Here is a 26989-nt window from a genome sequence, read left to right on the forward strand (position 1 = left end):
GGGCAGGTCCTGGCCCCTGCCCGGAGACCTTTGGCCCTGGAAGTGTAGCCAAGCAGCTAGAGGCCCTCCCCCAGCCCCCGAGAGGGGCTCTTAACACAGCCTTCGCCCCGCGCAGCTGTGCCCACAGCAGCCGGGTGGGTCACGCGGCGGGACCTCGGCCGCCGCGGGCCCAGGCCGGGGGTGAGGAGGGTCCGCCCACCAGGCTGGGGAGCCTTGGACTGGGTCTCTGCTGTTTCCCCCGGAAAAGGCGATGGCTGTGATGCTGGTCACGCACGCACGGCTGCCCTGGGGCCTCCTGGGGCCGTGACAGCCACCATCCTGTCGGGCTCCAAGCAGGAGGGCAGTGAGCCAGGCTGCTGCCTGCTGATGGCTCCGGGGAGACCTGCTCCGGGGCCGGTGAGCGCCGGGCAGACCTGGGCCCTGGGCAGGCTGACCGGGGCCTTGTTCCAGCTGCTCACCGTGAACCCCAAGCACCGCGTGTCCAGCCTGCAGGACATGCAGGCGGCCCCCGCACTGGCCGATGTGCTGTGGACCGAGCTGAGTGAGAAGAAGGTGGAGCCCGGCTTCGTGCCCAACGTAAGCCCGCAGGCCCAGGGCGGACGGGGTGGGCGAGGGTGGCCGGGTGCCGGGCTCAGCACCGTCCTCCACAGAAAGGCCGCCTGCACTGCGACCCCACGTTCGAGCTGGAGGAGATGATCCTGGAGTCGCGGCCGCTGCACAAGAAGAAGAAGCGCCTGGCCAAGAACAGGTCGCGGGACAGCAGCAGGGACAGCTCCCAGTCGGTGAGCTCGGGCCCTGCGCCCAGCCCAGCTGCTCCTGCCTGCCCTTCGCTCCCTCCTCTGCAGGGCGGGCACTGGCCGTCGGGGTACGAGGGTGCCTCCTGCCTCACCCAGCTCTGCTGTGGCTGCGTAGGGCCAGGCTCTGCCCCCGTGGTCACGGGGCCACCTGTGTGCGTGCGTGCACGCACGCTTTTGTGCATGCGTGTGCGTGCATACGCGTGAGTGTGCATGTGCGCGCGTGCATATGTGTGCGTGTGCATGCGTGTGTGCAAGTGCATGTGCGCGTGCGCGCATGCACGTACGTGTGAGTGCATGTGTGTGCGTGTGCACGCGTGCATATGCATGTGTGTGCACATGCGTGTGGGTGTCTCTGCTCCTCTTCGCACGAGCACACCAGTGACAATGGGTGGGATGCGTAGTGCAGGTGACCTGCCCTTTACTTGACTGGTGGCATCTGCAGGGACGTCGTTTCACATTCTGAGGAAATGGGGCCAGGACCCCACCCTGGGGGACATGGTTTAACCTGTCAAAGCCCCCATCCTGCCCCAGGTCAGCTGCTCTTGGAAGTGGGGGGCGTTCCCGGGGAGCAGGGGATCCAGCCTGGACCCGTCCCTGGGGTATGGCCAGCGTTCACAACACAACTAGGGCTGCAGGTGTGGATGGTGGTGGTCACAGCGGGGACACTGTATGCGCTCGGCAGTCCCCCAGCCCCCGGACCCGGCCGAGCCTGTGGGGATGTCCTGGGATGCAGCCTCTCACACCTGGGGGGCCTGTGCTGCCCCCGGCCTGGGTCCTGGGCAGAGAGATGGGTGTCAGCCTCTTCTCACTGCAGTGAAAGGCCAGGATGGGGTCTTCCCTGGAAGCCTCAATTTCTCAGTGAGAAGGTGGGTGGGCTCCCATCCCCTCCCCTGATGGCAGCCCCTGGTGCCGGCAGGGGCACTGCAGGTGTGGAGCTGTCCTTGATTTCCTGTTGGTCTGACTTTGTTCTTGCTATCGGGGTGGGAGTGATGGCTTTGAGTTCTTTATATGAAAGAGCTGAAGTTACATTTCTTATTTCTGTTTTTTATTATTGATCGATAAGAGTTATTTATTTACATATTCTGCACACAAGTGCCTTAGACAGACGATTTGTAAAGATTTTCTTCTAGTCTGTGGGTTTTGTTTCTTTTTTAAAAAATAAATTTATTAATTAATTTATTGACTTTTGGCTGCACTGGGTCTTCGTTGCTGTGCGCGGGCTTTCTCTAGTTGCAGCGAGCGGAGGCTACTCTTTGTTGCGGTGCGTGGGCTGTAGGCGTGTGGGTTTCAGTAGCTGTGGCTCTCTGGTGTGTGGAGCTGTGGCTCACGGGCTCTAGAGCACAGGCTCAGTAGTTGTGGTGCACGGACTTAGTTGCTCCACGGCATGTGGGAGCTTCCCAGACCAGGGCTCAGACCTGTGTCCCCTGCAATGGCAGGCGGATTCTTAACCACCGCGCCACCAGGGAAGTCCTGTGTGTTTCCTTTCTTCTGGTTGACACCATCTGCAGCGGAAGTCTGGTTTTGATTAAGCCCCACGTATCTCTTTCCTCTTTGTTCATTCATGCTTTTGGTGTCATTTCTAAGAAACCATTGCCTCACCTAAGGTCACAAAGAGGTACTCCTGTGTTTTCTTCTAAGTGTTTTGTGTTCTTTCTCTTACAGTTTGGGTGTAGGATCCGCTTCGAGTTAGTTTTGTGGATAGTGTCAGGTAGGGTCCAACCTGATTCTTTTGCCTGTGGACGTGCAGTCGTCCAGGCGCTGTTTGTTGAAAGAGCTCTTCTTTCTTCCGTTGACTTGCTTGGCATCATTTTCACAAATTAATTGACCGTGAAGGTAGGGTTTATTTATGGAGTGGATGTGGGGGTTTACTTATGGACTTGCAGTTCGAGTTCGCTGAGCTGTGTGTCTGTCCTGCCGGTGCCACACTGACTTGACAGTTAGAGCTCTCTGGTGAGTTCTGAGGTCAGGAAGTAAGTGTGAGTCCTCCGACCTGTTCCTTTTCGAGACGGTTCGGCTACTCTGGGTCCCTGGCATTTCCGGGGCATCCTGAGGGGTTTGGGAATGACATCTGAGTTGCTCAGCAGGTCATTTGTGACAGAGTTAGGGATTGGTGCCTGGTCCCCTGCCCAGGCCCTTCGTCACTCCCCACCTTGGTGACACCTGGGGTCAGACGCTGTGTGTATCAGCATCGAGAGGGCCCGTGGACGTCTACCCCGAGGACCGTGTGCACGGATTGACTCAGGCAGGGCGCCCGGAACAGCCACTCATGCAGTCGGGGTGGGGGGCAGCAAGTCTGGGTTTCAGGCAGCGTCCTCGGAGAGCAGCCTGCCCTTCAGGGACCTGAGCGCGGGTTACGCTCTGGGGAAGCGGCCTTTCCTGCCCCTGCACCCGGCACCCAGTCAGCGAAAGGCCCCAGAGGGATAGACATTTCCGTGGCTTCCTGACTCTGTGCGGCAAAGGGTCCAAAAGCCCACGGCAGGTCGCTGGACCACACGCATGTGCCACTGCAAGGAAAGGCGCCGGAGCCGGGCGGGGTGCGCAGCGCAGCCCCAGCTCCCTGCCGACAGCACAGCCCGTGCCTCGGGAAGGAGGGGTCCCTGGGGCACGGCACTGTGCACACCGTCTGCCTCTAACGCTGCCCAGACCCTCCGAGCGGCTCCTTGGGCAGGAGTGTCTCTTGTCCTTGGAGAACCTGGGTGCGGAAGGGTGAGATGAACCGCAGCCCCTCCCCCCGCCAACCCCCAGGCCGCGGACAGCGTCTCTCCGTCCCCCATCCCCACTCTAGCACCTCCTCACCCTCAGATGGTACCTCTTCTGGTCTGCATGCATCAGGGGCTCACCTCCTGGCGTGACCTCGGCCCTCGGCCCTGAGTGGCCTGAGCTTCCGGTCCAGAACTGGCTCCGGCCGGAGTTTGTGCACCTGTCCGTTTATCATCAGCACTGAGCCAGGGTTGACGGACCCGTTGTAAGTTGAAAATATCATAAGTCAATATGCATTTACGATCCCTCACCTACCAAACATCGTAGCTTAGTCCGGCCTGCCTTATACGTGCTTAGAGCACTCCGGGCAGAATCATCTAACACAGAGTCTATTTTATAATAAAGTGTTGACTGTCTCATGTAAATGATCAAAATGCTGTACTGAACATGAAAACCAGAACGGCTGTCTGGGTCCCTTGTGGCCGTGGGGCTGAGCATGGCTGTCTGTGTCCCTTGTGGTCGTGGGGCTGAGCTGGAGCCCCTGGCCAGCATCACGGGAGAGGATCGGACCGCATATCGCTAGCCCGGGAAAAGATCAAAGTTCAGAATTTGAAGTACGGTTTCTGCTATCTGATATCACTTTCACACCACCGTAAAGTCAAAAAGTCGTCTGCCGAACCCTCATAACTGGGGACTGGCTTTATACTGTGTTAGTCCTAGGTGAATGCAAAATACCAGCCCTCTTTGCCGATGGGATCGGAAAGCATGTGTGTGTCCAGTCAGTGGCTGCGTGCCACACGCCAGCAGCTGTGTCATCTGTTCTGGTAAAGCGTCCGCTTCAGGCTCAGCGGTGGCGCTCGGGCCACCACTAGGTTAAATCTGTCCCAGTTCCCCTCTCCTGCCACGAGCCGTCTGATCTCTGCAGGGCCAGGCTCATGAATTCAACGGGAAAACAATGGAAGCAGCATCCTTGGGTCCCCACAGGTAAAGGCAAAGCCTCAGACGTCCCTCGCATTGGCACCTGTCACTGCTGTTCCACTCTGGGGGTGGGTTTGTTTTCTATTTCTTGTCTCGGCTGGTTTGTTGAGAGGGGGTAGAGTTTCAGGAGCTATCGCTGGGCTTTTCCATGATAATAGCTGTTACTCCACAGGTCAAGGTATTAATCTGAGAATTCTGCTAGATGCCAAATACATCGGTCTTGGTTATGCAGGCAGCAGCTAGGGGGCGGTAGCCACTGGATAGGCTAAGATGGACGTGGGCCAAGTGTTAGCGCAGACCCTGTCTCCAACAGACCTCTAAACGGCTGGGCGTTTCCCCCTCCTGTGTGCAGACATGAGGGAAGTGGTCATAGATACCTTTGGGAAGGGCTGAGGGTATAGCCGCCGTGTACACTTGCTGTGAATTAGCCTGGGCCTTCCCTCCAGGGAGCCTGCCTCTCCTTCAGCCCATGGGTCTAGGTCTGAGAACCGAATTCAATGTGGAAATGAGAAAAAGAATTGTGACCTTCCATCAAGGTGGCCGACGCCAGCCTTCTGCTCCCGCACCCTTGATCTTTGTGTGTGTGTGTGTGCGCGCGCGCGCGTGCAAGCACTGGCTGTCCGTCTCTGACCCCTGGGAGCGCCGTGACCTGTCGAACGTCGTCCACATCCCTGGGGGTCGGGGTGCCCTGCGTGCCACTCTAACCTGGAGGCCTGTTGCGGCAGTCCCACCCCCCTTAGTGCGGCTGAGTAGGCGAGGTTACGGCTTCCACTGTTCTGGGTCCCGTCATCACCTCCTCTGGGGGCTCGGTCCTGGAGCAGAACCCCCTGAACAAGACAGACGCCACTGAGCTTCCCCAGGGCACCGTGTCCCCCCCCCCAGCTCATTCCTTGTCATCTGGCTGGAATGAGTGTCCTTCGGGCCCTCCAGAGGAACACGGTCATCTGATGGGTCCGAGGGTCTTTATTCTTGAGTCTGTTGACGTGCTCCAGCTGCCCAGTCCTCTGAGACTTCGACGCGCCCGCCACCCCCCGGCATTCTCCCAAGGCCGTTCTGAACCTTCCGGACTCTTCACCTGGGCCGTCATTTTCCCCATGTTTCCACGTTGCAGCGTATTAGGACCCGCACACGCCAGGGGCTCTTGCCAGGGAATTAGACCCGAGTCTTGGAAGGGCAGACTCTCCCTTGTCCAGCCACATAGCCCCACCCCCAGGCCCCTCCCAGGCCCGTCCTGCCGGTTCCGTTGAGTAACACCTTCCTTACCAGCAGGCTGAGCGCCTGCGCAGTTGCGAGGGGTGCACGTGACGGGGAGGGCAGGGGGGGCAGGGCTTGAGCGGGCGAGTGCTGTGTCTCGCCTGCTGTGGTTGCAGCTCTGCGTTGTCCGCAGGAGCTGGGGTGGACGTGTCACTGTCCTCCAGCAGGCGAGAGGCCCTCCCGCGGGCTCGGGAGTGCAGGGGCGTAGGGTTAACGTGCCCACGAACATCTCCTCGGGTGGCCCCTCCCACGTCCCAGAGGCCCACTCCTTCCCTATCAGGGCCTTACATTTGATGCAGGAAACTTCAAGGTTGTGAGTCCAGCGTTCTCTGAAGTTCCGCTGCTCGGACGTCTCAGCCTGTCTCCAGCTCCCTGTCGGGGCTGCGGGATGGAGCGTCTCCACATTGCGGCTGGGGCTGCTGCTTGGCCGCCCCGAGCCTGTGGCTCACACGTCCATGGGGCCAGGCGCGACCACCCTGACCTGCAGTCCCAGTGCGTCCCCTCCACCTGCACCCTCTCCCGACACACCTGAGGCGAGGGTCTTAGCGGTCGGGGTCTCACGCCCGCCAGGGCCCTTCAGCACTCCTTGCATCTGGCCAGGGCGGGACCCAACTCCAGAACCCCATGCTGAGCGTCTGCTTCCTGGGACAGCTCCTGCCGGGGACCTCCTTAGTCAGGTTCCCCGGAGTCAGACCCTCAGGTGGGATCTGTGTACCAGGCTCAAGTTACCAGGAGGACCTGGTGTGTGCGGGGGAGGGGAGGGAACCAAGCCCGGTGTGGCTTCCACACGAGTCTGGCTCTGCACACACTGCAACCACCCTGAGAGAGGGGCCGGGCGTCCTTCTGTCTCCGGCTAAGGGTCACCTGGAGATGCAAACTCCCATGCGCTCCGGCTGCCGAAACAGCCCAAAGGCAGGCTCCTCAGAGAGGGGGAGGCCACGGAGCAGAAGCGGACCAGGGGTGCCCAGGAGCTCACCTGAGGGATGCGAGGGAACCTGGCGGGGTCCGTGCACTCATCTTTGTGTCTTTCTGACTAACAGGAGAATGACTACCTTCAGGACTGCCTTGATGCCATCCAGCAAGACTTCGTGATTTTTAATAGAGAAAAGTGAGTGTGCGTGCTGGGGGCCGGTAATGGGGGCAGAAAGGACTTTGGGGAGTTGGGCCTCGGTTTTCTTGGCCACTGCAGCCACGTGGCATCAGCGGGGCTGGGAAGCCTGACCCCTGCCCTCCTCGGGGTCTCTGAGCAGTGGCCCTGGGGGAGAGGGTGGGAGGTCCCTGTTCAGGCTTCTGGGGGAAGGGCTCGTTGGGCACTTTCAGCCAGTGGCCAGAATCTCCTGGGCAGACACTGGGTGGACCTGCCCAGCTGAGGGCAGACGACTTCCTGGGCGGCCCCTGCAGTCACAACTCCCACCCCTCAGTCGGTTCTTCAGGCCTGTGGGGCAGAAAGGGCAGAGCTGGCTGGCAGGGAGATATGACAGGCCACAAATAGACACCCAAGACACCTGCCACAGTGGAGGGAGGCGGCCCAGTGCTGTGAGGCCCGAGAGGAGGAGGAGTGGGGCGAGGCCAGAGGACTTCCTGGAGGAGGCGGCTCTGAGCTCTGGCCTGGCAAGTGAGCAGGATTAGCTGGTGCTCTGTCCTGCCTCAGTGACCAGGATGACGTGTGGACACTGGTTTAGGACAGTGGCCATCGTCCTGGAGGTCAAGGCTGTGTAGTGATGGGACCTGGCCAGGCGCTTTGTTCCAGAATTGCTGACCCGCAGAACCTGCGCTTAAACTAGGCCCCCTTTTAGCTTCTGGCTGGAAATGGGCTGAGACTCGCCAGCCCTGCCGCTCCGAGACCGAGGGCCATGAACGGCCAGACAGAGGGTGCTGGGCCGGAACACCCTGTGTGCCCGCACGCCCTGTTGAGCCAGCGTGGCTGGAGGAGCTTCTGCCTAGGCAGAGATGCCCAGCCTGTGTCCGTGTTCCTGCGGGACCCACTCCAGGAGTCCCTGGACAGGCCCTGGGCCAGCGAGCAGCGTCCGGGGCTGCCAGCGAGGCCGCGTCAAGGCCCTCCCTGTGTCTCCCCCCAGGCTGAAGAGGAGCCAGGACCCCACGAGCGAGCCCCTGCCCGCACCTGAGCCCGGGGAGGGCGCAGAGGCCTTGGCAGACGGCGAGGGGGCACGCTCGGCCCTGCGTGTGTGCGGCACCATTTGCCCCTCGGCCGGGAGCGGCTAGGCGGCCCCTGCCCACGGCGTCAGCTCAGGTCACGCCGGAGACTCGGGGCCTCCAGAGGGACCCGGCGGCGGGCGGAGGCCCAGCATCGACTTTCCCACGGAGCGGCCCGGCGGGTCCAGGCCCAGGCCCAGGCCCAGGCCGGCGGCTCCCGCTGCACCCCGGCTGGACTTTCCCTGGACAGTCTGACCGCTGAGGCTGCCCTCCGGCTCTCGGCAGCACGTGGTGACAAGAGGCTGTGGGTGTGGCCAAGAGCAGTGGGCACGGAGGGCGGGGCCACCCGGGCGATGGCGGACGGAAGCACGTGGCCCGCACGCGGGCTCTCCTGGTGGCCCCCCGACGGGCCGCGTGGTTGGACGGGCACCCTGGTCTCCTGCCACCTTTTGTACATAGCTCACCTCGCCCGGCCGTGCCGCCTGGAGCCGGGGTGGGGGTGGGGGGCCAGCCCAGGGGCTGCTCGGCTCCTGTCCATCAAGGGGGGAGGGGTGTGGGCGTGAAGAGTGTTTTATAGAGATACAGACCGTTCTGGTAATTTCTGCTGTGTTCCTGTATAGTTTCCACCTCTGAGAAAAACAACATGAGAACCACTCGGTGTTGGCTGTTCTGCGCGTTCTGTGCCTGCTGCGTTACAGAGAACGTTCGTCTGGGAGTCGGGGCGGTGCCTGCTGGGGCAGGGCCTCCCCGGAGCCCCGGTCCTCAGCCTTGGGGTGGATGCCCGTCTCCTGCCCCTGGCGCCTTAAGGCCGCTGCAGGGTTGAGGGGCAGGTGGTGCCTGTCAGAGCACAGGGGCACCTGGGGCAGAACCGTGAAATCGACAAGGACCGGAGCACCCACGGATTGGAACAGCTCAGGGCCCCTGCTCCCCCAGGTGCAGGGAGTTAGGGTCAGCAGCACAGCACAGCGAGCCCACGTGGGGCACGTGGGCCCAGGTAGCACCGGGGAGCCAGGGTCCAGAGGTGGGCGGTACTGCAGGAGGCCCTGTGGCGGTGCCGATCCCCAGAGAAAGTTCTGGGTGGAGACTTGGTGATGTCAGAGGCAGGAACTGGGCAGGGGTAGGTGTGGGGTTTTGTATAAACCCGTATTGTATATGGGTTTTTGTGTACATCTAAGTGTGCGTTTTTGAGGCCCGAGGGGACAGCATGCCTCTCTCCCGAGTCGGTGGAGGGATGTGGGTGTGGTCTGGCTCCCCGATCACCCTGTCTCCCTCTGGGGGAGGGGGACACTGGTGCCGTGAACACTGACCTCAGTGGAGCCCCAGGAATCCAGCTCTGAGGCCACGCTGACCAAACAAACCTGAACCAGAGGGAGCCCCCGGGAGTGCTGCAGGACCACCAGGACGGACCATCTCCAGGGGCTGCCCTGGTCCAGTGCAGCATCTGAGCCAGAGGGAGCCCCCGGGAGTGCTGCAGGACCACCAGGACGGACCATCTCCGGGGGCTGCCCTGGTCCAGCGCAGCACATGGAAGGCCCGGATTCACAGATGGGGCTGTTCATGTCCCCCCAAGGAGCATGACCGGAAGTGGACGCCTGGGCAGGGCCCAGAGTGCCTGGCCGTGTGAGCGGGCGGGGCTGCCCCGACCCTTCCTGGTGCTCTTGGGGTGAAGACCCCTCCTGGGAGCGTCCCACATCTGGGGGACTGGCGCCGTTTTTATGAGAAAGAGGCTGAGGCCAGGAGGCCAACCCAGCAGTTCCATCTTCTAGAAGGTTCTGGTGCAGCTCAGCCCATGGGTCTGGCTCAGAACCCTGGGCTGCTCTGCCTTACAGGAGCAGAATGTAGGCTACACCTCCCCCCGCCGCTGCCCACTGGAGGTGTGAGCTCATCGTGCTGTTCCCGGCGGGTCCCCAGGGGTCACGCTGCCCCCAACCTGCTGGGCTGGCTTGGGCCCATCAAGCAGAATGTAGGCGGCATCCTCCCAACCACCCCTCCCCCTCTGAATGTCTGCCTGTCTCTGACCTGCAGGCCTGGGGCCCCTTCCCTGAGAGGCAGAGAGCCTCCCCATGGCTCCGACCCAGCCCTGCCCATGCCCGGAGGCTAAGCACAGCTGGCCCTGCAGGTGGTCTCGAGGTCCGGCCTCACAGCTCGAAGCCAGGCCAGGGGGCTGCAGGGTACTCCCCAGCATCCCAAGCGTGAACCCCCAGGGGATGGCGCAGGGGTAGAGAAGTCGGGGCTCTCCACACGCTTCCAGCCCAGATGCCTTTAATCGACTTGAGTCCCATGGACTGGGGCACAGTGCTGCTGGGCTATGGGTGGCAGGCAGGTTCCTGGCTACAGGCGTCCTCACCACACAAATCTGCTGTTCTAATAAACTACTGCGACGTACACTCAGTAAAAGGAAAGCATCTCAGCTAAAGGGCCCTAAAATGCCCTGGACAAGGGCTCTATGGAAGCAGAGGTTTGGCCCCTGGAAAAGTGTACAGGCGAATCTGCAGAAGTCCTGCTGGCAGCTGCCCTACACTGTGTTCCTGGTGGGTCCCTGGAGTCACAGCAGCTCTGGGCAGGGCCGGGGCGCTCCTGCCTGCGCTAAGGCACACAGGGACGGGCCGCACCTCTGCCCGTGGGAGCAGGTGGCAGAGCTGGGGGTCCTCAGGGCAGTGATTCCTGATAGGGACGAGGGCAAAACACCCCCAGCCTTTCATCCTGGCCCGGCTGCCCTGGGCATCCTAGGAGGCCCCTGTCTTCCTGAGGCACCTGGCACCCGGGCTCAGGGCCACCTGAGCTGTCCCCGCCACCATGTCCAGCCTCCTTGCCCTGGCAGTGAAACCTCCCCAAATTCAGCCTCTCCTGCGGGGGCTCCTGATAACAGGACCTGGGACCCCAAGAAGAGAGTTTCTGGGGAGGGGAAGGTGAGGCCAGGCACCTTTCAAAATAGGTTCAACGAGGGGAAGGGAACAGAGGGGAGTGGCTGTCGCCCACAGGCGCGCCCGCCGCGGGCACGTGCAGCACCTAGGACAGGGATGTGATGTTGGAGCGGCCGCCAGGTGGCGCCATGATCTTCTGAGCCGTGCGCCTGGCGATATGGTCATCGGCCTGAGAGCCTGTGGGGAAGCCAGGAGTGGAAGTGGCGCTGGGGACGTGACGCAACCAGGCCACACCCGCGAGGCCAGGGATGCGGAGCCACAGCCCCACACTGCAGGCCCCCCACGCTCCCCGACGGCCCTGGCAGCTCAGCCAGGCCACCGGTCAGGCACTCCCACCACTGAGGCCTCAGATGAGCAGGCAAGTGAGGCCAGGTGTGCATGCGGCCAGAGACTGGAGGTCAAGGTTGACCCTCTGGGAATCCGGTCCGGAAGAGCAGAGGCTGGGCCAGTCCTGCTTGCCCCGCCCACGGGTCTTGCCCGCACCGACCCCCATGATGGGAGAAGGCTGTCTTTAGCCTTTAGGACGACGCTGGATTCCAAAGGGGACCCGCCCCTGGCCCTACATCCCCAGGGGGCACGCAGGGACGTCCATCACCTCCCCAGTAGGGAGGCGGAGACAGGATGTCAGGGGCTGGTGGGCTCCCAACCAAGGGCTGGGAAGAGAGAGGGAGGGTCTGGCCCCGTGTGCAGGGAGACCCTGGGGCTCAGGGCTTCTCTTAGAATCCCAGCATGCTGGGAGCACAGCTGAGACCCTGATCAGAGGCCTGAGCCTGGTGGCTGCACCCCGGGCCCCCAGAGCCCTTGAAGCCCCCAGGGCCCATCCTTATGCACCTCACATGTGTGCCTCTGTGCTATGGGGCAGTGAGGGGCTGGAGGCTGGACTCCCACGTGGTCCTCGGGTCCCACAGACGCTGGGCTCAACTCACCAGACAGACTGAACCCCGACTGGTGCAGGTTGCGAACGGGTGGGACTGAGATCTTCCCCGGGCAGGCGCGGGCCTGCACACCGGCCCCCGGCTTGGTGGGCACCATCACCTCGTGGACCAGCCCGTCGTAGAGGCCTCGGGGCACGCCGTGGATCTCTGCCAGCTGTGGGCCGAGAGGCTGGCATGAGGGGGTGCTGCGCGGGCCCCGGGCTCGAGGGCAGGGGGCTCCCCGCCAACGGGTGACAACCCGCGAGTGTGGACACGTACCTCCCTCCCCCGAGGCTGGGCAGCAGTGCCCCGAGCTGGAGGAGATGCTCGGACAGGGGTGGCCTGCAGAGGAGGCTCCTTTTGGAATCAGAAACTGGTCCCAACATAGTCCCCGCCTCCTCAGTACCCACCGTACTGTGGCCCCCACGCAGCCCCCGCTGTGTTCCTGAGGAAGCCCTGAGGTGGTGGCCCTGGGTCCTGCCCTCCCTGAAAATGGCCGCCAGAGGCAGAGGCCCTTCCCAGTGGCCACCATGACGGACCAACAGTCCGAGCGTCGAGGCGAAGCCTTCCGCTGTGCTTGTGTCTGCAGCTGGCACCTGCCTGGGGATTTGTGGCTCACACTCGTGACTGTGGGGCTGAACCAGATCCTGCCCTGCAGGGGTCACAGTGGGGCAGGGGCGCAGGGCAAGAGCAACTGTGGGGTGTGGAGTTCTGCAGATTCGGGTCTGCCATCACCCCGGGTGTGCGACGGGGAGCTTCCCAGTGGCCAATGCCCAGGGGTGCCCTGGACCTCACCCCAAGGGGTGCGATGCCCAGCCCTCTGCCCTGGACCCTGCCTCTCAGCCCTGCTCGAACCCTGAGGGAGGAGGGGGTGCTGTGCCCAGGTCAGATGTGGGCAGCAGCCGTGGTGTGGGCCCTGCAGCCTGAGACAGAAGCGTCTGCGAGTTAGGGAAGCCTCCGCTCTCCTTTCCTGGGAAGGAGACCAGCACCTGGCCCTCAGCCCAGCCCGAAAGCCATCCCTCCTCATACGAGCTCAGACACGTCTTTAGTCTAGAAAACTGGAAACAGGGCTGGGGTAAAGCAAACCAGAGCGTACAGTAACCACGTGTGCAGCTGTGTGTGTGTGTGTGACTGTGCGCATGCGTGAACCACCTGTGCGTGCAGCGCGGGGCCTGGGTGGACACCTGGTGCATCCGCCAGACTCCGCGGGCAGCCGGCCACGCCCGCGTGGGAAGACGAGGGCTCACGACTTCCAGGTTCATGGATGCCGCTAAACCACGTGTTCTCCTTCCTTAATTCATTAACATCCACGTCTGCTCCCGGGGAAATCCTGGGCGGGCTCTGCTAGCCTTAGTGGCAGTGTACCTGGGGGGTGGCTACGAGGCGTTTTTTTTGCTTCACACCCACGCTTTCTACAGTGACACGGGCTGCCTGGTAACGAACGCGGGCGAAGCACCGCTAAGAAGCACCCGGAGCAACGGGGCCGCTGTGCCTTCCTGACAGTGGCCGTGGGCAGGGCTGACCCGGAGGAGGCCTGAGAGCTCATGCCCACCCGCCTGCCGGGCTCAGGCCTTACCCTGTTGCGAGCCTTTATCCTCTTGTAGACGAAGTCGGGGAAGGTCTTCCGCGGAATAAAGCGGCCAGACCCAGGGGTGACGAACAGCGCCCCGTCCTCCAGCACGACCCTGCCCTGACTTATGACCACCACGGGGGCTCCTCGGCACTCGACGCCTTCGAAAATGTTGTACTCCACGTTCTGGGGAGAACAGCCAGGGGCCGCTCAGCGTTCTCCTGATCCAGGACCCCCGAGCAGGGCGCCCACTCGGCCGGGCCGGGATTCAGAGGGAGTGGCCGCCGCGCCCTGCACCCCTGCCCCTGAGGGATGGTTCTCAGAGCACAGAGCGGTCCGGGAGGAGCCAGCAGAGGGCTCACCCTCCCGCCTCCGCTGCTCTGCCCAACCCCCAGGAAGGCTGCGGGGCTCCCCAGGCCCCACCCCCGACGTGGGCCCAGGCGTTTCTCACCAGGTGGTGGCTCTGGGCAGACATGACTTTTGTGGCCTTGGGGTTCCATATGACCAGGTCGGCGTCGGCGCCTACGGCCACCCGCCCCTTCCTTGGGTAAAAATTGAAGATTTTGGCTGCATTTGTACTGGTCACAGCAACAAACTCATTCTCGTCCATCTTCCCTGAGGCCTGAGAAGTAAGAGGCGGGGGTGAGTCGGGGGGGCGCCCTTCCTGACCGCAGGCGGGGTCTGGTCTCGGGGCTCTTGTGTGGAGGTGGCCCCTGTCCCCTAGGCCGCGTGTCGTGTGCCTCAGTCGTGCCTGCAGGTCTGGTTCTTCCTGGGCACCAAGCTGGTCTCCATGCTCACTTTGTGGGCAAATGAATGCTGATGCTTCCACGATGATGTCTGTGTCCCCAAAGGACGCGAACATCCCCCTGGGGTGGCCAGGAGCCTGGGGTCAGGGCCTCAGCTCAGGGAAGGGCTCAGGACTGGGGCTGGGGTCATGGGGGCAGAGGCTGTGGGCAGGACCCTCTGAGCGAGATGCATGTCTGAGGAAATCTCAGGCCTCTTGGGACACGTTGCGGAGTGTAATTCCACCAGGGCAGGGACCTCGCTCTCCCTGGGTCGTGTGCATTAGGACCAGAAGCAAATGTCTAGGGAGCCCTGGATGGCAAGGCTGGGGGGACAACACCCTGGGGCCCACAAGCCCCGACCTCTGCTCTGGTGAATCTGCCGCTCAAGGGGCTTCCCTCTCTGATGAACAGGCAGCATTCTGTGGGGAGGACCCTGCGTCCCCACTTCTGCACTCACCACGCATTTCTCCCAGACCACAGACATGCGCTCCTCCACGCCGTTGGTGCCCTCGGGGATGAGCGTGAAGTTGTCCCTGCCGACGGCCTTCTGGGCAGTGGTGAAGGTGCAGTGGGCACTGCCGGTCACCTGGAGGTCCCCGCTGAGGAGAGCCGGAGTCAGAGCCCAGAGGGGCCTGTCCTTCCTGAGCCGCCAAAGGCCCAGCTGGCTCCACCCCTACCCGGCTGCTCGGCCCACGGGGGGTGGGGGAGAGGTTGTCGGAGAGGGCAGAGCTGGGGCCTCGGGGCGCAGGTGGGAGGGCAAGGACCCCGGGGTGGAGTCTCCGGACGCAAGAGGCCTGGAGCTGCCGGCGGGCACAGGCCAGGCCAGGGCGAGGGGCACGTAGGCAGCTCCTTACCTGGACAGCAGGGAGGCGAGGTGGTCTGCAGTGCTGGGGTCCGGGTTGAGGGGGGGTGACGTGACGAAGGCTGCGGCCTTGGCCCAGTTCTTGCCCCAGTAGTGGGAACCGTCGGTGCCCAGGCTGGCGGTGATGGGCTCCCCGACCACGACCACCCCTGCGGTGAGGCCGTGAGGGGCACTGCCGGCCCCCATGTCCCCAGACCCAGACAGGGCCTGGGAACGCCCCCCTGACCCGGCCCACATCGTGGGCTGGGTCTGGCCCTGTGGTCCCAGGGCTGACGCAAACTGCCCCTCGATCCCCCAAGCCTTTTGCGACAGCTTTTCCCCTGCTCTGGGGGTGCCCGGCCCAGGCCACCTGGGGCTCCCGAAGTGGGTCCTCTGTCCCTGCTGCCTCACACCCCTGCTGGGGCCACAGGCTGCAGTGAGACACCGTCAACTGACTGCCCGGCCCGCCTGGCCACAGCCTCTGTGCAAGGACCTGGCTCCGTCAGTGACCCCCCTGCCTCCTCCATGGCCTGGGCTTCCAGGGCCAGAGGGCATCCAGCCCTCAGGACCCGCACCCCAGCTCCTGGACGCAGGATGTGTCCAGCGGACAGTAACATGGGCCCCCAGGGTCAGCTGAGCCAGGCTCCCTTACACGACATGAGAATCTATTCTCATGCACCATTCACACCACGCACACACACACACACACACACACATACACACACAAACACAGACACATGCCACACACGTCGCGCACACAGACACACGCACACACGGAGCACAGCTCTGACACTCACTTCTGTGCAAACAGGGCCACTAGGCCTCACTTTTGCTTCAAGGCCCCCCGGTGCTCCACTGCTGTTCGGACAAGAGGGGAGACTCGGGCCACCCACCCCACACAAGGACCAGGTGCCCACATCTCCCGCCGGCCACAGCCCTGGTGACCCCGCACCAGAGGCCACCCCAGCATGAAGAGGCTGGCTGAGCAGCCGCTGCATCCCCGTGGGGTCTGCCTGCGCTGAGCCTCTGTCCAGCTGGCCCAGCCCCGGGAAGCCGAGGACGTGACAGACCCCCAGAGAGACCCTGGCCCCGCGCCCCGGTCCGGGCCACCGCTCACCTCTGCGCTTGGCTTGGGCGATCACGTCGGCCGCAGCCTTGCTCATCACCTTGGTGACGTACAGGGGACAGTTGGCCTGCTTGGCTACGGTGACAGCGCGGTACACGGCCTCAGCCTCCACCTGGGGATGGGGGCGCTCAGGCCACACGAGAACACTAGGGCCTCCTGACCAGTATGGGCATGAGATGCCCCCGGACCACCCATGGATCCTGGGCTCAGAAGCAGCACCCCTGGGCGGGTGAGGACCGCAGCCTGGGGCTCGGTGCCCAGAATCCGGGCCGACCCGTGCAGACCCCAGGGCTGACCACGCCACCTTCTTGGCCTCGCATAAAAGCCTCAGGGTGACCAGTGGTAGGAGGGGACGTGAGCCTTGATTCACGCCTCCAGACGAGGACAGAGGGATCACAGCCCTGCCGGGACCACGGGGCCTGACCCAACCCCTGATGGAGGCCCAGTCGGGGGAGTGTTTCCAGCAAGCTCACACCTACCTCCTCTGGGCGGCTGAGCACGTGGCCCTCGGGGCCGGTGATGCCGAGTTCCAGCAGCCGCTTCTGCTCCTAAATACACACCACGTTCCAGCCTGGACACAGCCCAGAACACCCCGACCCCGAGACGACCCGTGCTCCCCGAGATGAGCCCAGACTTCCAGGCTCCTGAGGATCACCAATCCCAGAGAACTCAGAATGGAGCAGAGGGGTCCCGAAGTGGAGTGACTCCAGCGCCCCCAATTACAGATGAGAGAACGGGGCTTGCAAAGGGCAAGGACTTGCCCAAGGTCGCAGGCCCGCTAAATGAGGGGACAAGACCCCACAGCTTTGCCTGCCGTGTTGTTTCCCCAGTGGGTGAGCGTCGGGGGCGTGCGCGTCGGGGTGTGCGTGGCGGGGGCACGCGCGGAGGTTAGTGCGGTCGGGGGCGTGCGCGGCAGGGGCGTGCGCGGCGGGGTGTGCGTGGATGGGGCATGCGCGGCGGGGTGTGCGTGGCGGGGGCATGCGCGGCGGGGGAGTGCGGTCGGGGGCGTGCGCGGCGGGGGCGTGCGCGGCGGGGTGTGCGTGGCGGCTGTGCGCAGTCGGGGACGGGACTTCTTCTTGGGCAAGCTCACTCAAGCTCACTCATACTACAGCACCCTACGGTGTAAACGAGCTTCGGCGTGGAGAATGGGGGAGCAGAATCCCACCGACCCCCTAATAAACCTCCCCGGCACTCGCGGCCCAGCGTCCTGAACACTAAGCGTGACCCACGACGTCTCCTGCCAGGCCTGGCCTCGAACCCTGGAAACACATACAGTACCCGATGCCCGGAACCCCACATGCCCCTCGTGAGTGTCACCACCCTCCCGTTGAACTTGGGAGGGGCAGAGCCCTACGGGTCCCAGGAAGCTTCTCTGTGGGTCTGGAATGTTGGGGAGGTGGCCGTGTGTGTGCGACCTCCCGCCAGGTCCCCAGGAGGCCTGGAAGATCCTGGGCGCCCCACCCAACCTGCACCTGTGGGCGGACGGGAAAACGGGGTGAGGGGCAGAGGCTGGGGGCACCCCCTTCACAGCCCTGGGCCCACAGGGAAGGTGGGGGCGTGCGCAGCAGGGCCAGGCACCTCCCAGGCAGCTTGGGGCGCGACTGAGGACAGCGCCACTAACCCAACAGGTGTGCTCATGGGAGGGGCCTCAGTCCAGGGGGCGGAGGGCTCGGAGACCCCAGTCTCGGCACCCCTCACCAAGAAGCAACACTTTGATTTCGGAGAATTTTTTTTTTTTTTGGCCACACCGCGAAGCATAGGAGCTCCGCCACCAACCAGGGATGGAAGCTGCGCCCCCTGCGGTGGAAGTGCAGAATCGCATCCACTGGATCGCCAGGGAAGTCCCTGGTTTTGGAGGCTTTTTGATCAGAAGCGTGATGATCATGGAAAAATCTGTTATGGCCAAGAGCCCCCCAGACTCCCTGACGCCCTGCCTGCTGTCCCTTTGACCTGGGCAAGCCATTTACTGGGTCAAGTTCCAGGTTCCCTCCGTCAGGGTTTGTGGGATCAGTGCTCACACCCAAGTGGGCAGGGGTCACCCCGCCAGCCCCGCCCACACCTCGTCCACGATGTCGCCGTTCTCCGCGTGCACTTGGGCCACGGCTCCCAGGTCCCGGATGACACTGAAGATCTCGTACATCTGGGGAGAGGCACATGGGCTGCGTGAGGCTGTGTGTCTCCCATCCACAGCAGCATGAGACACCTGCTCGCTCCCCCACTCGAAACCGGTCCTTACCTGGCCGTCCGTGCACTGGTACCTGTCCTTGTATGCCATGAAGACCAGGAAGGAGTTCACACCTGGGGGGAGGCAGGAGGGGTGGATGCCAGGAGCCTCCACTTCTCCCCGAGCTCCAGGGGCCCCACCAGCTGGCCTGGTGGCCCTGGGGGACCAGCCCCACACTCTCCCGGGCCGGGATGGGGACAGAGTCACCCCGGCGCCTCCTGCTCCTCGAGCTCTGGGGTCAGGAACCAATTGTTCCCCAGTGGCAGAGCCAGGTGAGACCCCGCCCCCACCTGCTAAACCCCCATGGCCCCTGGGAGCCCCGGGAGCCCCATGCCCCCCGGACGGAAGGGAGCCGTGAGCTGCAGGCTCGCTGCCTGAGCTCCACCCGGGCTGCACAGGAGCCCCTCCCGCACTGGGCGCTGGGGTGGCCCTCATGTTGGCCACTGGCCTGCGGGCCTCAGTGGCACCTGCCAGGTCCCGCTCACAGCGCCTGCTCAGGCCCTCAGGAAAAGCAGAAGGAACAGGACCGGCTGCCCGCGGCGTCAGGGGCCCATCAGGCCAGGGTCGAGCTCCTGTGCTGTGTGGACTCGGGACCAGCTGGGGACTCACCTGACCCCCCACCATCCAAACCAGCGGCGCGCGGCCCCGCCCTCCTCCCTGTCATCTCGCTGGGTCGAAAGTGCGACCTTGAGCAAAGGCACGCGGGGGAAACTGTCACCCAGTGCTACACGAGCCGACCCCCCAGGTGACAACCCGCCCCAGGGCGCCTGGTGGAGGCTACTGGTCAGCATGCAGGCCTGTCCCTGGACGCCATGCAGCAGGCCAGGACCAGCGCTCTGCCCCGGCAGGAGGGTGGTGGCGGCAGGTGCCTGGTTTCTACCTCTGCTCGGAGCTGCAAGGCCGCAGGCCTCCCGATCCTGTTAAGGAACAACCCGGGTGGCGGAGCCACTGCCTGGAATGAGGTGCAGAGGCTGAGAGCCCCCTGCCCACCCCCAGGTTGGGGGTCCTAAATGCCAAAGGCTACTGGTGTGAGGACCGTCGCGCTTTGGGAAATGGCCTCCATGAACCTCCCTGCCTCCCTCGGAGGTACAGTGGGGCGGGTGGCAGCGTCTCCTGTGGGGAGCGCCCTGTGGCCTCCAGGGCCCGGCCAGGGGTCTGCAGCCAGCACCCCCCCATCTCAGCCCCTCCAGCTCCTCTCCCGGCTGTGCGCTAGGCCCACCCTCAAAGCCAGTCGCTGGAGCTCAGTTACGACATCCAGCTAACTTGTCAAGTCCTCTATAAACTCTGATGTGGTTTCAGCTTCAGGACTTTTGATTAAAAAAAAAATTAAGCCTTATCTGTAAACCGTCCTGTTTCAGCTGAGGCAGCAGTAGGTTTTATTTTATTTTGATTTTTTTTGGCAGTAGGTTTTAAGGCATCTCCTTCTAAAGGCTCTTAAGATGCTAAGAAGGCTTACAGCGCTTACCCTTCATCCAGGGCCAAGACACAAGAGGACCGAGGCGACAGCTGCGACTGCTGTGTCCTCTTTTTCTTTAAGTCGTTATTGAATTTTCTTACAATATTGCTTCTGTTTTATGTTTCGGTTTTCTGACCGCGAGGCATGTGGGATCTTAGCTCCCCAACTAGGGATCCAACCCGCACCCCCTGCACTGGAAGGTGAAGTCTTAACCACTGGACCTCCAGGGAAGTCCCTGCTGTGTCCTCTTGTGAGGACAACAGCTACGGGATGCGTCCCCAGACTCAGACGCAGGTGACCTCTCAGCCCAGCAGATCTTCGAATGGCTATTGTCCAACTTTCTCCCAGCTCGCGACCCCCTGCCCCGGGCTCAGGTCCACACAGCGTCCACCCGAGGCCGGGAAGGCCAGGCCCTGCAGCTGCCCTTCCGCCCGGCCGGGCGTCCCGCTCACCCTTGTCCTTCACCAGGACCTCCAGCTCCTCCCTGGTGCTCTCGTGCCAGCGGGGGATGTCCACGTGCAGGGAGTAGTCACAGCAGGCTCCACGGTCCGCCCTCTCCCGCCACTGCTCGTAGGCTGCCAGCAGGCTCACACCCGTGTCGGGGAACACGTGGTCCACTGTGGGGACAGCGTGGTCAGCTGAGCCCCCCACCCGTGCCACTGGGACCACCTGGGCCTCCGAGGGAGAGCGGCTTCGTGTTCCCAGGAAACCGGGAAGCACGTCTGAGAAAAGCAGAGAAGAGGCCTCATACCCAACGCCGGGCTGAGGCTGCTGGGAACCTGCCCGTCGGTTCTGGCCAAAGAGGCGTCTCCCGCCGCTCGTCCCCAGCGTCTCCCTGAGCAGAGGGGAGGCCCTCACTCTCCAGTGGACACCCCCCAAAGAGCCCAGCGGCAGTTTAGGCCTCCACCTCCCGCACAGGCCTGGCCTGAGTGCGGTGCCCCTGGAGGGGGAGGGGCGGCACCACTGTCCGTGGCACTGGACCCGCGAGCCTGCCCACAGCAGCGCACGGGGCTGGCTTCCCTCCTGCCTCACTGGCCGCACAGCCCTCGAGCGGTGCTCCCACCCCACCCCCCGGGGAAACTGGGAACGCACGTGGACACTGCACCGTCACCCCCCCCACCCCCCCGCCGGCAACCCCGCGTCCAAGGTCCAAACCCTGCTCGCAGCCTCTGCCAGGTGCAGGGAAAGAGCTGGGAGTGCGGTGGCCGGGGGGCGGGGTGGGGGGAAGGCACACCGCCCGGGGTTACAGGCAAATGCCGTGCCTTCCTGCAGCGCGCCCGCACGTGGGTCCTCTGCTTCCCACAGCTCAGGTCACGAGCCCAGGGCCCCGCCCTGCAGGCCGCTCACAGCTCCAGCCTGGAGCTGCGGGCAGCTCCGCCTAGGCCAGCCCGGCCCCGCAGCATCTCTGTCCTCACGGCCGGTCTGATGCCTCAGCACCAGCAGGCGCAGGTGACATAACACGACGGCACCTGCTCAGCCCGGGGGGCCACCAATGACACGCAGGACCAAGGGCCTGAAATCGCACCTCGCGATTTAATCAGACTAAAAGGTGGACCACTGTTGGGTTTTTCTTCCACGTCGTGGTTCAGTAAGCCACACCAGGCCAGGATTTTGCAACATCTAAATGTCACTTGTGAAGTAGCCCAGGGTCCCCAGAGCAGCCTTTCCCGGCGGCAGCAGTGGCAGCGCTCACTGTGTGCCGGACACAGCAAAGCTACGACATGCGCCCACTTGCTCCATCCTCCGCCCGCTTCCTCTTGCCTGACAGACCAGGCAGGCGAGACGCGTCTAAAAGAGAGTTGTGTTGTCTGAAGTCACAGCCAGGATGCGGTGCAGCCGGGGCTGGACTGGGTGTGTTAGGCCAGGTCTAACCTAGTGGATGTGTCTGTGCTCGGGACTGCGGAGTTGATGGTGCTCAAGGCCACGGGAGGAGGGCTGCACGCTGGTGCCTCTTCCTGGCCCCTGTGCTGGCCACGAGCAAGTTCGCGGTGGGCAAGCGAATTCACCTCACAAGCTGTAAACTGGGGCTTCTCTGCCCAGCTCAGGGGGTTGTACGAGGGGAGCATGGAGCTGAGACTCATCAGGATGGTGCTCGTGCCCTGGCACAGGGTCGGCACTAAAGAAACGGTACCTCTGGGGCTTGTTGATAGGGTAATGGTATTTTTCATCATCCTTTTCCTAAAACACAGCCTCCGTCTTTAGCTCTTTTGACATGGGCAGGGAGTTTCTGCAAACCAAGCCTCAGAGGGTGTGAGGTTCAGGGGCAAATGTGTCTGACATTTCAGGCAACACGACCCCTGCACTTGGGTTTTCCAAACCTTGTCCTTAGCCAGCTGCTAGCTTCCCGGAAAATAACAAATTACTGGGCGCACACCCCTGTGCTCCCGTGGAAATCCCAGGCGTGCTCCAGAGCTGGCCCAGGCAGCACGACTCAGGATGAGGGACAGGGTTAGACAGGCACTCAAGGATTTCTTAGAATGAGATGTAATAAAGGGAAAGAGGCCTGAGAAAAACAGCATCAGGGAAAGCTCTTCCTGCGACATGCAAACCTGCCAGAGGACCACGGGCTGGGATGGACACTCCCCACAGGAGACACTCACATATCATGGTGGTCCCTCCTGCCAGGGCGGCCTTGGTCCCCTGGCAGAAGTCATCGGCCGGGGTCATGCCCAGGACGGGCATCTGCAGCCTTGTGTGGACGTCCACTCCGCCCGGCAGGACCATCAGGCCGTGAGCGTCAATCGTTTTCATGCCCCCAGGGATAATGAGGTTTTCTCCGATTTGTCTGAAAGCAACAGAGATTTCGCTGGTTAGGAAGAGCCCTGAGCAAACGTGAACGGGCTCCTGGCAATGATGCAGAGCCGGGACCCTTGCCCTTGGGCTCTTGTCCCTGAGGAAAAGGGCGATACGGCCAAGACTTGACCAGTCCACACTCTGGGGCTCAGGACCGTCAACACGGAGGAGCCAACCCTGTGGCGGTCACTTAGGTGTCCACTCGCTGCTTATTGACCAGAGGCTGGAGCTGCTCCTTTGTTTTGTTTTGTTCCTGCCGCGTGGCATGTGGGAACTCAGTTCCCGACCAGGGATCGAACCCGCACCCCCTGCACTGGGAGCGTGGAGTCTTAACCACTGGACGGCCAGGGAAGTCCCTGGAGCTACTGGACAGGCACGAGCAGACAAGCTGATAGGTGTGGTCGATAAGCATTTATTAAACACCTGCTTTGAGCCCCACACCATACTGAAGCTGTGTGAACAAAGAAACGAGGAAGCCATCGTTCCGTCTCTGAGGCTTCACTGAAGGCTCGGGTTGGGCAAAAGCTATTTCCAGGGAACGAGCTTTTGGGAAAGAAAGAACCATTCACGTGGATCTCGCCCAAAAGTAAACTTCTGGGTAGTGTGTGATCAACGTGTGACCATGAAGATATCTGAGGTAGAAACTCACTTTATCAAACCGTCCTCCACATACAGGTCAGCGTAAAAGGACTGGTCATCATTCACGATCCTCCCGCCTCTGATCAGAAGGCGGTCACTCTATCAGAAACAAAGAAATGGGTAAGTTTCCTCCAAACTAAGTGACTCCACAGTATCTTGAGCACAAGCTTTGCCCTGGAGTTGTGATGGAGACACTCAGGCGCAATCTGTGTGCATGAAAGCCAGCACGCACCCAGGGCGGGCAGAGGGGGCCCGAGACGGTGGCCCTGGGGGGCAGCTGCCTACGGGCCCCGCACGCGACCTGCAAACACAGCTCAGGCAGTCTGGCCTCGCCAGAGGCACAGGGCGTACGACCAGCTAGCCCCCCGCTTCCCCACGGCAAAGCCGAGGCGGTGCGAACAGCGGTGCAGTGACCCACGCGTACATCCTCACACCCGTCGCCTAATTTGTCAAGCCCAGGCCAAGGGCGGAGGTGGACCACATCTCACACGCCCCTGCCGGCCTGGAAGGTCTGCCCTACTCGTCCACCCACAGAGGCGGCTCCGGCTGACAGCTGGGGCGGGCGCCTTCCAGAATCTCTGTGCCCTGAGGCAGTGCTGGCAGGCAGGGGCCCTACCCCTGGGGAGGGAGACAGACATCACACACATGGCCGTCACAGATGGTGACAGACGCAAGAGCACAAAGCAGGTGACGTGACAGCGTGATGGGAGACAGGCCTGACTGCCTCAGGGACCGAGAAGGGCCTGTTGGAGGAGCTAAAACTGGAGGTGACTCAAGCTCAGGCCAGGGCACAGCCCAAGCAAAGGCCCTGAGGCAGGAAAGAGTCTGGTTGATGAAGGAGAGGAAACGAGGCGGGGGTGGGGGGGAATGGGAGGAGGGTAGGAGTGGGGCATGCTGGACTTGGGGAATCAGTGGGCCGCCACCTGGGAGGCCTTAAGCTGGGGTTTAAATGATCGTACAGAGTTCACATTAGCCTGTTGTAGAGAGCAGCCCGTGGTGTTCAAGGATGGAAACAGGGCCATCGCTGGAGTGGGGTCTGATGTGGTCTGGGTGAGATGTGGGGCCCCGGGCTGGCATTATGGGGCGGATGAGAGATGGACTCCAGAGAGGCTGGGAGTTGGGGAGCAGGGGCTGCTGATGCAGAGGCCATGGGGGTGCAGGGCCCGGAGGACAGCGGGGGGCCTGCCGGTTCTGGTGCCGCCTGCGGGTGGCCCAAGGGGGTGAACAAAGTGGCAGCAAGTTCGGCCAGCTCTTCGGGGCGCCCCGCAGCCCGGAGCTGGGCAGCCATAAGCCCACTTCTGATGGTCAGGAAGGAGGGAGCGAGGCAGAGGGGGAGCCAGTAATGGAGCCGTGCATGATGTCAGGGGTGATGGTCTGACCTCAGTGGAGAAAAACGGAGAGAAACGCAAAGCAGGAGCAAAGAGCTGAGCAGAGTGAAGCGGCAAGAGCCCAGCCCTGCAGCACTTTCCCCCCGTGCCCGTGCTGGCGCCCGCCACTCTCTGCGACTTGACCAGGCCGGAGTGACAGCTGTTTCACAGGGGCTCTGGGACCTGGCCCGGGGCTCAGGGGTGCCCACCCAGAGGCCAGGCTAGGGCTCCGGGCCGGGGGTTCTGGCTCTTTGCACGCCATCAGCCTGACGCCAAGAGAACTGACTGATGCCAGATTCTCCTATGAATCTGCTGAGAGGATAAATAATTCATCGCTTATGAGCCTTATCACATCATTCTCTATTCTTATTAACATCTAACCGTTTGGGCTGAATTCTCAGATTTCTATTGACTAACGGTAAGACCAGCACCGCACGGTCTACAGAAGGGCGGCCAGCGGTGCCACGAGCCAGCACGGCCCTCGACCTGTCCCGTGCAGCCCCGAGCCGAGCACGGCTCGCCTCTTATGCTGGTTGAAAGACGTCACAAGAAGACTTTCAAGACTCATAACAGTTCCATGAGGTTCACGTTTCAGTGTCCAAGCTCAGCGTTACTGGAGCACTCACACCCAGGGCCGCTCTCTTGCAGCGCTGAGCAGCTGCACCAGAAACAGCGTGGCCCTCGAAGCTGCAAATACCTACTGTGTGACCTACCGCCAACTCCTGCTCTACCACATGGCCCAGCCCCAGCTGCCTGGGCCTCTCCCTTCTGGGTTCTGCAGAGGCTCACTGCCCGGTCCCCTGGGCCCTAGACCCAGCCCTGACAGGTCACGTCACGAGGACCCACCTTGCCCACCTTCTGAGCCAGTGTTCAGACCCTCCTGCCTCCCCCTGCAGTGCCCCCACTCCCACAGCCCCAACTCCAGCCCCAGTGGACCAGCGCGTTCTCAGAGATGCCCAAGAAGAGGACGTGGAAGGCTTTGGACAGGAAGAGACTGTGGCCTGGGTGCCCTGCTCAATCCCCCAGCCTCCAATGCTCAGACGTCTGGACTCCGATTCTGGGAGCCTTCCTGGGTTTGGAGCCAAGGGGGAAATGCAGCAGGATGAGGCGCCGTGCTCCTCAGGATGAGGGCAGAAGTTCCCCTAAACCAGCCACTTGAGTCTGAGCCGCCCAGAGACGGGATCAGCCCCCTCCCGGCCCTGGCTGGCTCCCTGCCTGCAGCAGGTCTGACCCTCTCCTGTTTGCGAGGGGTGGGGAGGGCTTCTTCCTCCCTGAGTATCTCAGGAAGTGAACTGGCCACTCCCTGGGCCATCCCACCGCCTCCCGCTGGATCTGAATCCGTGGGTTCCCAGGCACCGTCCAGCTGGCGCCCAGGCGCCCGCCTCCCTCCCTCCATCCTTCCCTCCCTCCCTCCCTCCCTCCCGCTGGGCTCCTGGCCGCACGGAGGGGGCGGCTTTGTTTCCTGGCAGCGCGGGGTGTACAGTGGGACCTCCCGCAGCAGTGCGTGTGCTGTTAGAGGGTCGCCTCCCCGGACCTGAGCTGCCTGATGCCCGCACAGTGACTAGCGAGCCACCTCCTCTCCCCCCCCACCGCCCGCCACCCCGGGGGCTCCGAACCCCGGCTCCATGGAGGGGTTCGGGTCGCCAAGGGCTCCGGGCCGGGTTGAGTCGCTTTGTCTCGGACAAAGAGCTCCTGGTGGTGCGGCGGCGGCGTGGGCGCGGGGTGGAGGGGCGCAGGATGGGGATGGCATATCTGTGCCCCGAGGCCGGAGGCCGGACCGGGGGTGTCAACAAAGGGCCGCACCGACGGCCCACTCCGAATCGGAGCTCCCAGAGAGGCCCGGACGCACGGGGGCGGGGTGGGGGGGGAGGAGGCAGGTGCATCTGCGCTTGGGGAGCAGGCCTCCCCCCGGCCCCAGCCCTCCCCCCGGCCCCAGCCCTCGCCGGGAGCAGAGGAGGGTCTGGGCCTATGCGCCGGCTCCATAAAGGGGTTCCGGCGCGGCGCTCGCGGGGACCCCGGGCTGGGCGGGAAGGAGCGCGCCGGCACAGGGGCAAGCACGGGGGCTGGACACGGAGGGAGGGGGGCCCGGCGCAGGGCCGGGAGGGTCTTCCCCGGGGCCCGGAGGCCAGGTCCCGCCCGGGACAGTGGGTCGGAGGCGCGGAGCGGGCCCCGGGAGCGGAGCTCACCGTGATCCGGGGGATGCTCTTCTTGCCCTGGAAGGACATCCTGCTCCTCCGGCTGCGCCGCCGTCTCCTTTGGCCGGCGCGGCCCGGTTCGGGCGTTGCGGTCCTGGGGGTCCCCGGCGGCGGACGCACGAGCTAGGCCTCGACGTGGGGGCGCACAGAGCCCAGGCGTGCGCGTGGGGGCGCCGGGCGTCCAAGTGGGAGCGCGCTGGGCCGCGCGGCTCCGTTGCCGGCCACGCCCCCGGCCCGGCCACGCCCCCGGCCACGCCCCCCGGCCCGCCGCT

General features: G+C 63.3%; 2 protein-coding genes across 2 annotated transcripts in view; one reads left to right on the forward strand and one right to left on the reverse strand.

Moving 5' to 3' along the window:
• Positions 1–8425, forward strand: part of STK32C (serine/threonine kinase 32C) — an 82255-nt gene extending 73830 nt beyond the window's left edge. Inside the window, exons 9-12 of the mRNA XM_060033510.1 lie at positions 451–576; positions 651–782; positions 6770–6837; positions 7808–8425. Of these exons, the coding sequence (XP_059889493.1) occupies positions 451–576; positions 651–782; positions 6770–6837; positions 7808–7952 (471 nt within the window). The 3' untranslated portion in view covers positions 7953–8425. The remainder of the gene's footprint in view (positions 1–450; positions 577–650; positions 783–6769; positions 6838–7807) is intronic.
• A 1208-nt stretch (positions 8426–9633) lies between these two features.
• DPYSL4 (dihydropyrimidinase like 4) lies at positions 9634–26889 on the reverse strand. Its single transcript, XM_060033511.1, has 14 exons — positions 26709–26889; positions 23166–23254; positions 22324–22508; positions 20176–20340; positions 18280–18341; positions 18103–18183; positions 16523–16591; positions 16035–16155; positions 14931–15087; positions 14534–14675; positions 13743–13913; positions 13298–13477; positions 11734–11896; positions 9634–10984 (listed from the first exon to the last, which is right to left on the reverse strand). The coding sequence occupies exons 1-14, from the start codon at positions 26745–26747 to the stop codon at positions 10893–10895; spliced, it is 1716 nt and encodes a 571-aa protein (XP_059889494.1). The 5' UTR covers positions 26748–26889; the 3' UTR covers positions 9634–10892.
• Positions 26890–26989: the final 100 nt, after the last annotated feature.

Source organism: Delphinus delphis, chromosome 16 (genome assembly GCF_949987515.2).
Source record: "Delphinus delphis chromosome 16, mDelDel1.2, whole genome shotgun sequence".
In the NCBI taxonomy this organism is placed as follows: domain Eukaryota; kingdom Metazoa; phylum Chordata; class Mammalia; order Artiodactyla; family Delphinidae; genus Delphinus; species Delphinus delphis.

Excerpts from the sequence above, each read along its gene's own strand:
- DPYSL4 (XM_060033511.1), bottom strand. The coding sequence starts at position 26,747 with ATGTCCTTCCAGGGCAAGAAGAGCATCCCCCGGATCACG. Across the intron at positions 18,184-18,279 it reads ACCAGTGCACGGACGGCCAG|ATGTACGAGATCTTCAGTGT; the intron begins GTAAGGACCGGT and ends GCCTCTCCCCAG. Across the intron at positions 16,592-18,102 it reads ACGGCGACATCGTGGACGAG|GAGCAGAAGCGGCTGCTGGA; the intron begins GTGTGGGCGGGG and ends GTGTGTATTTAG.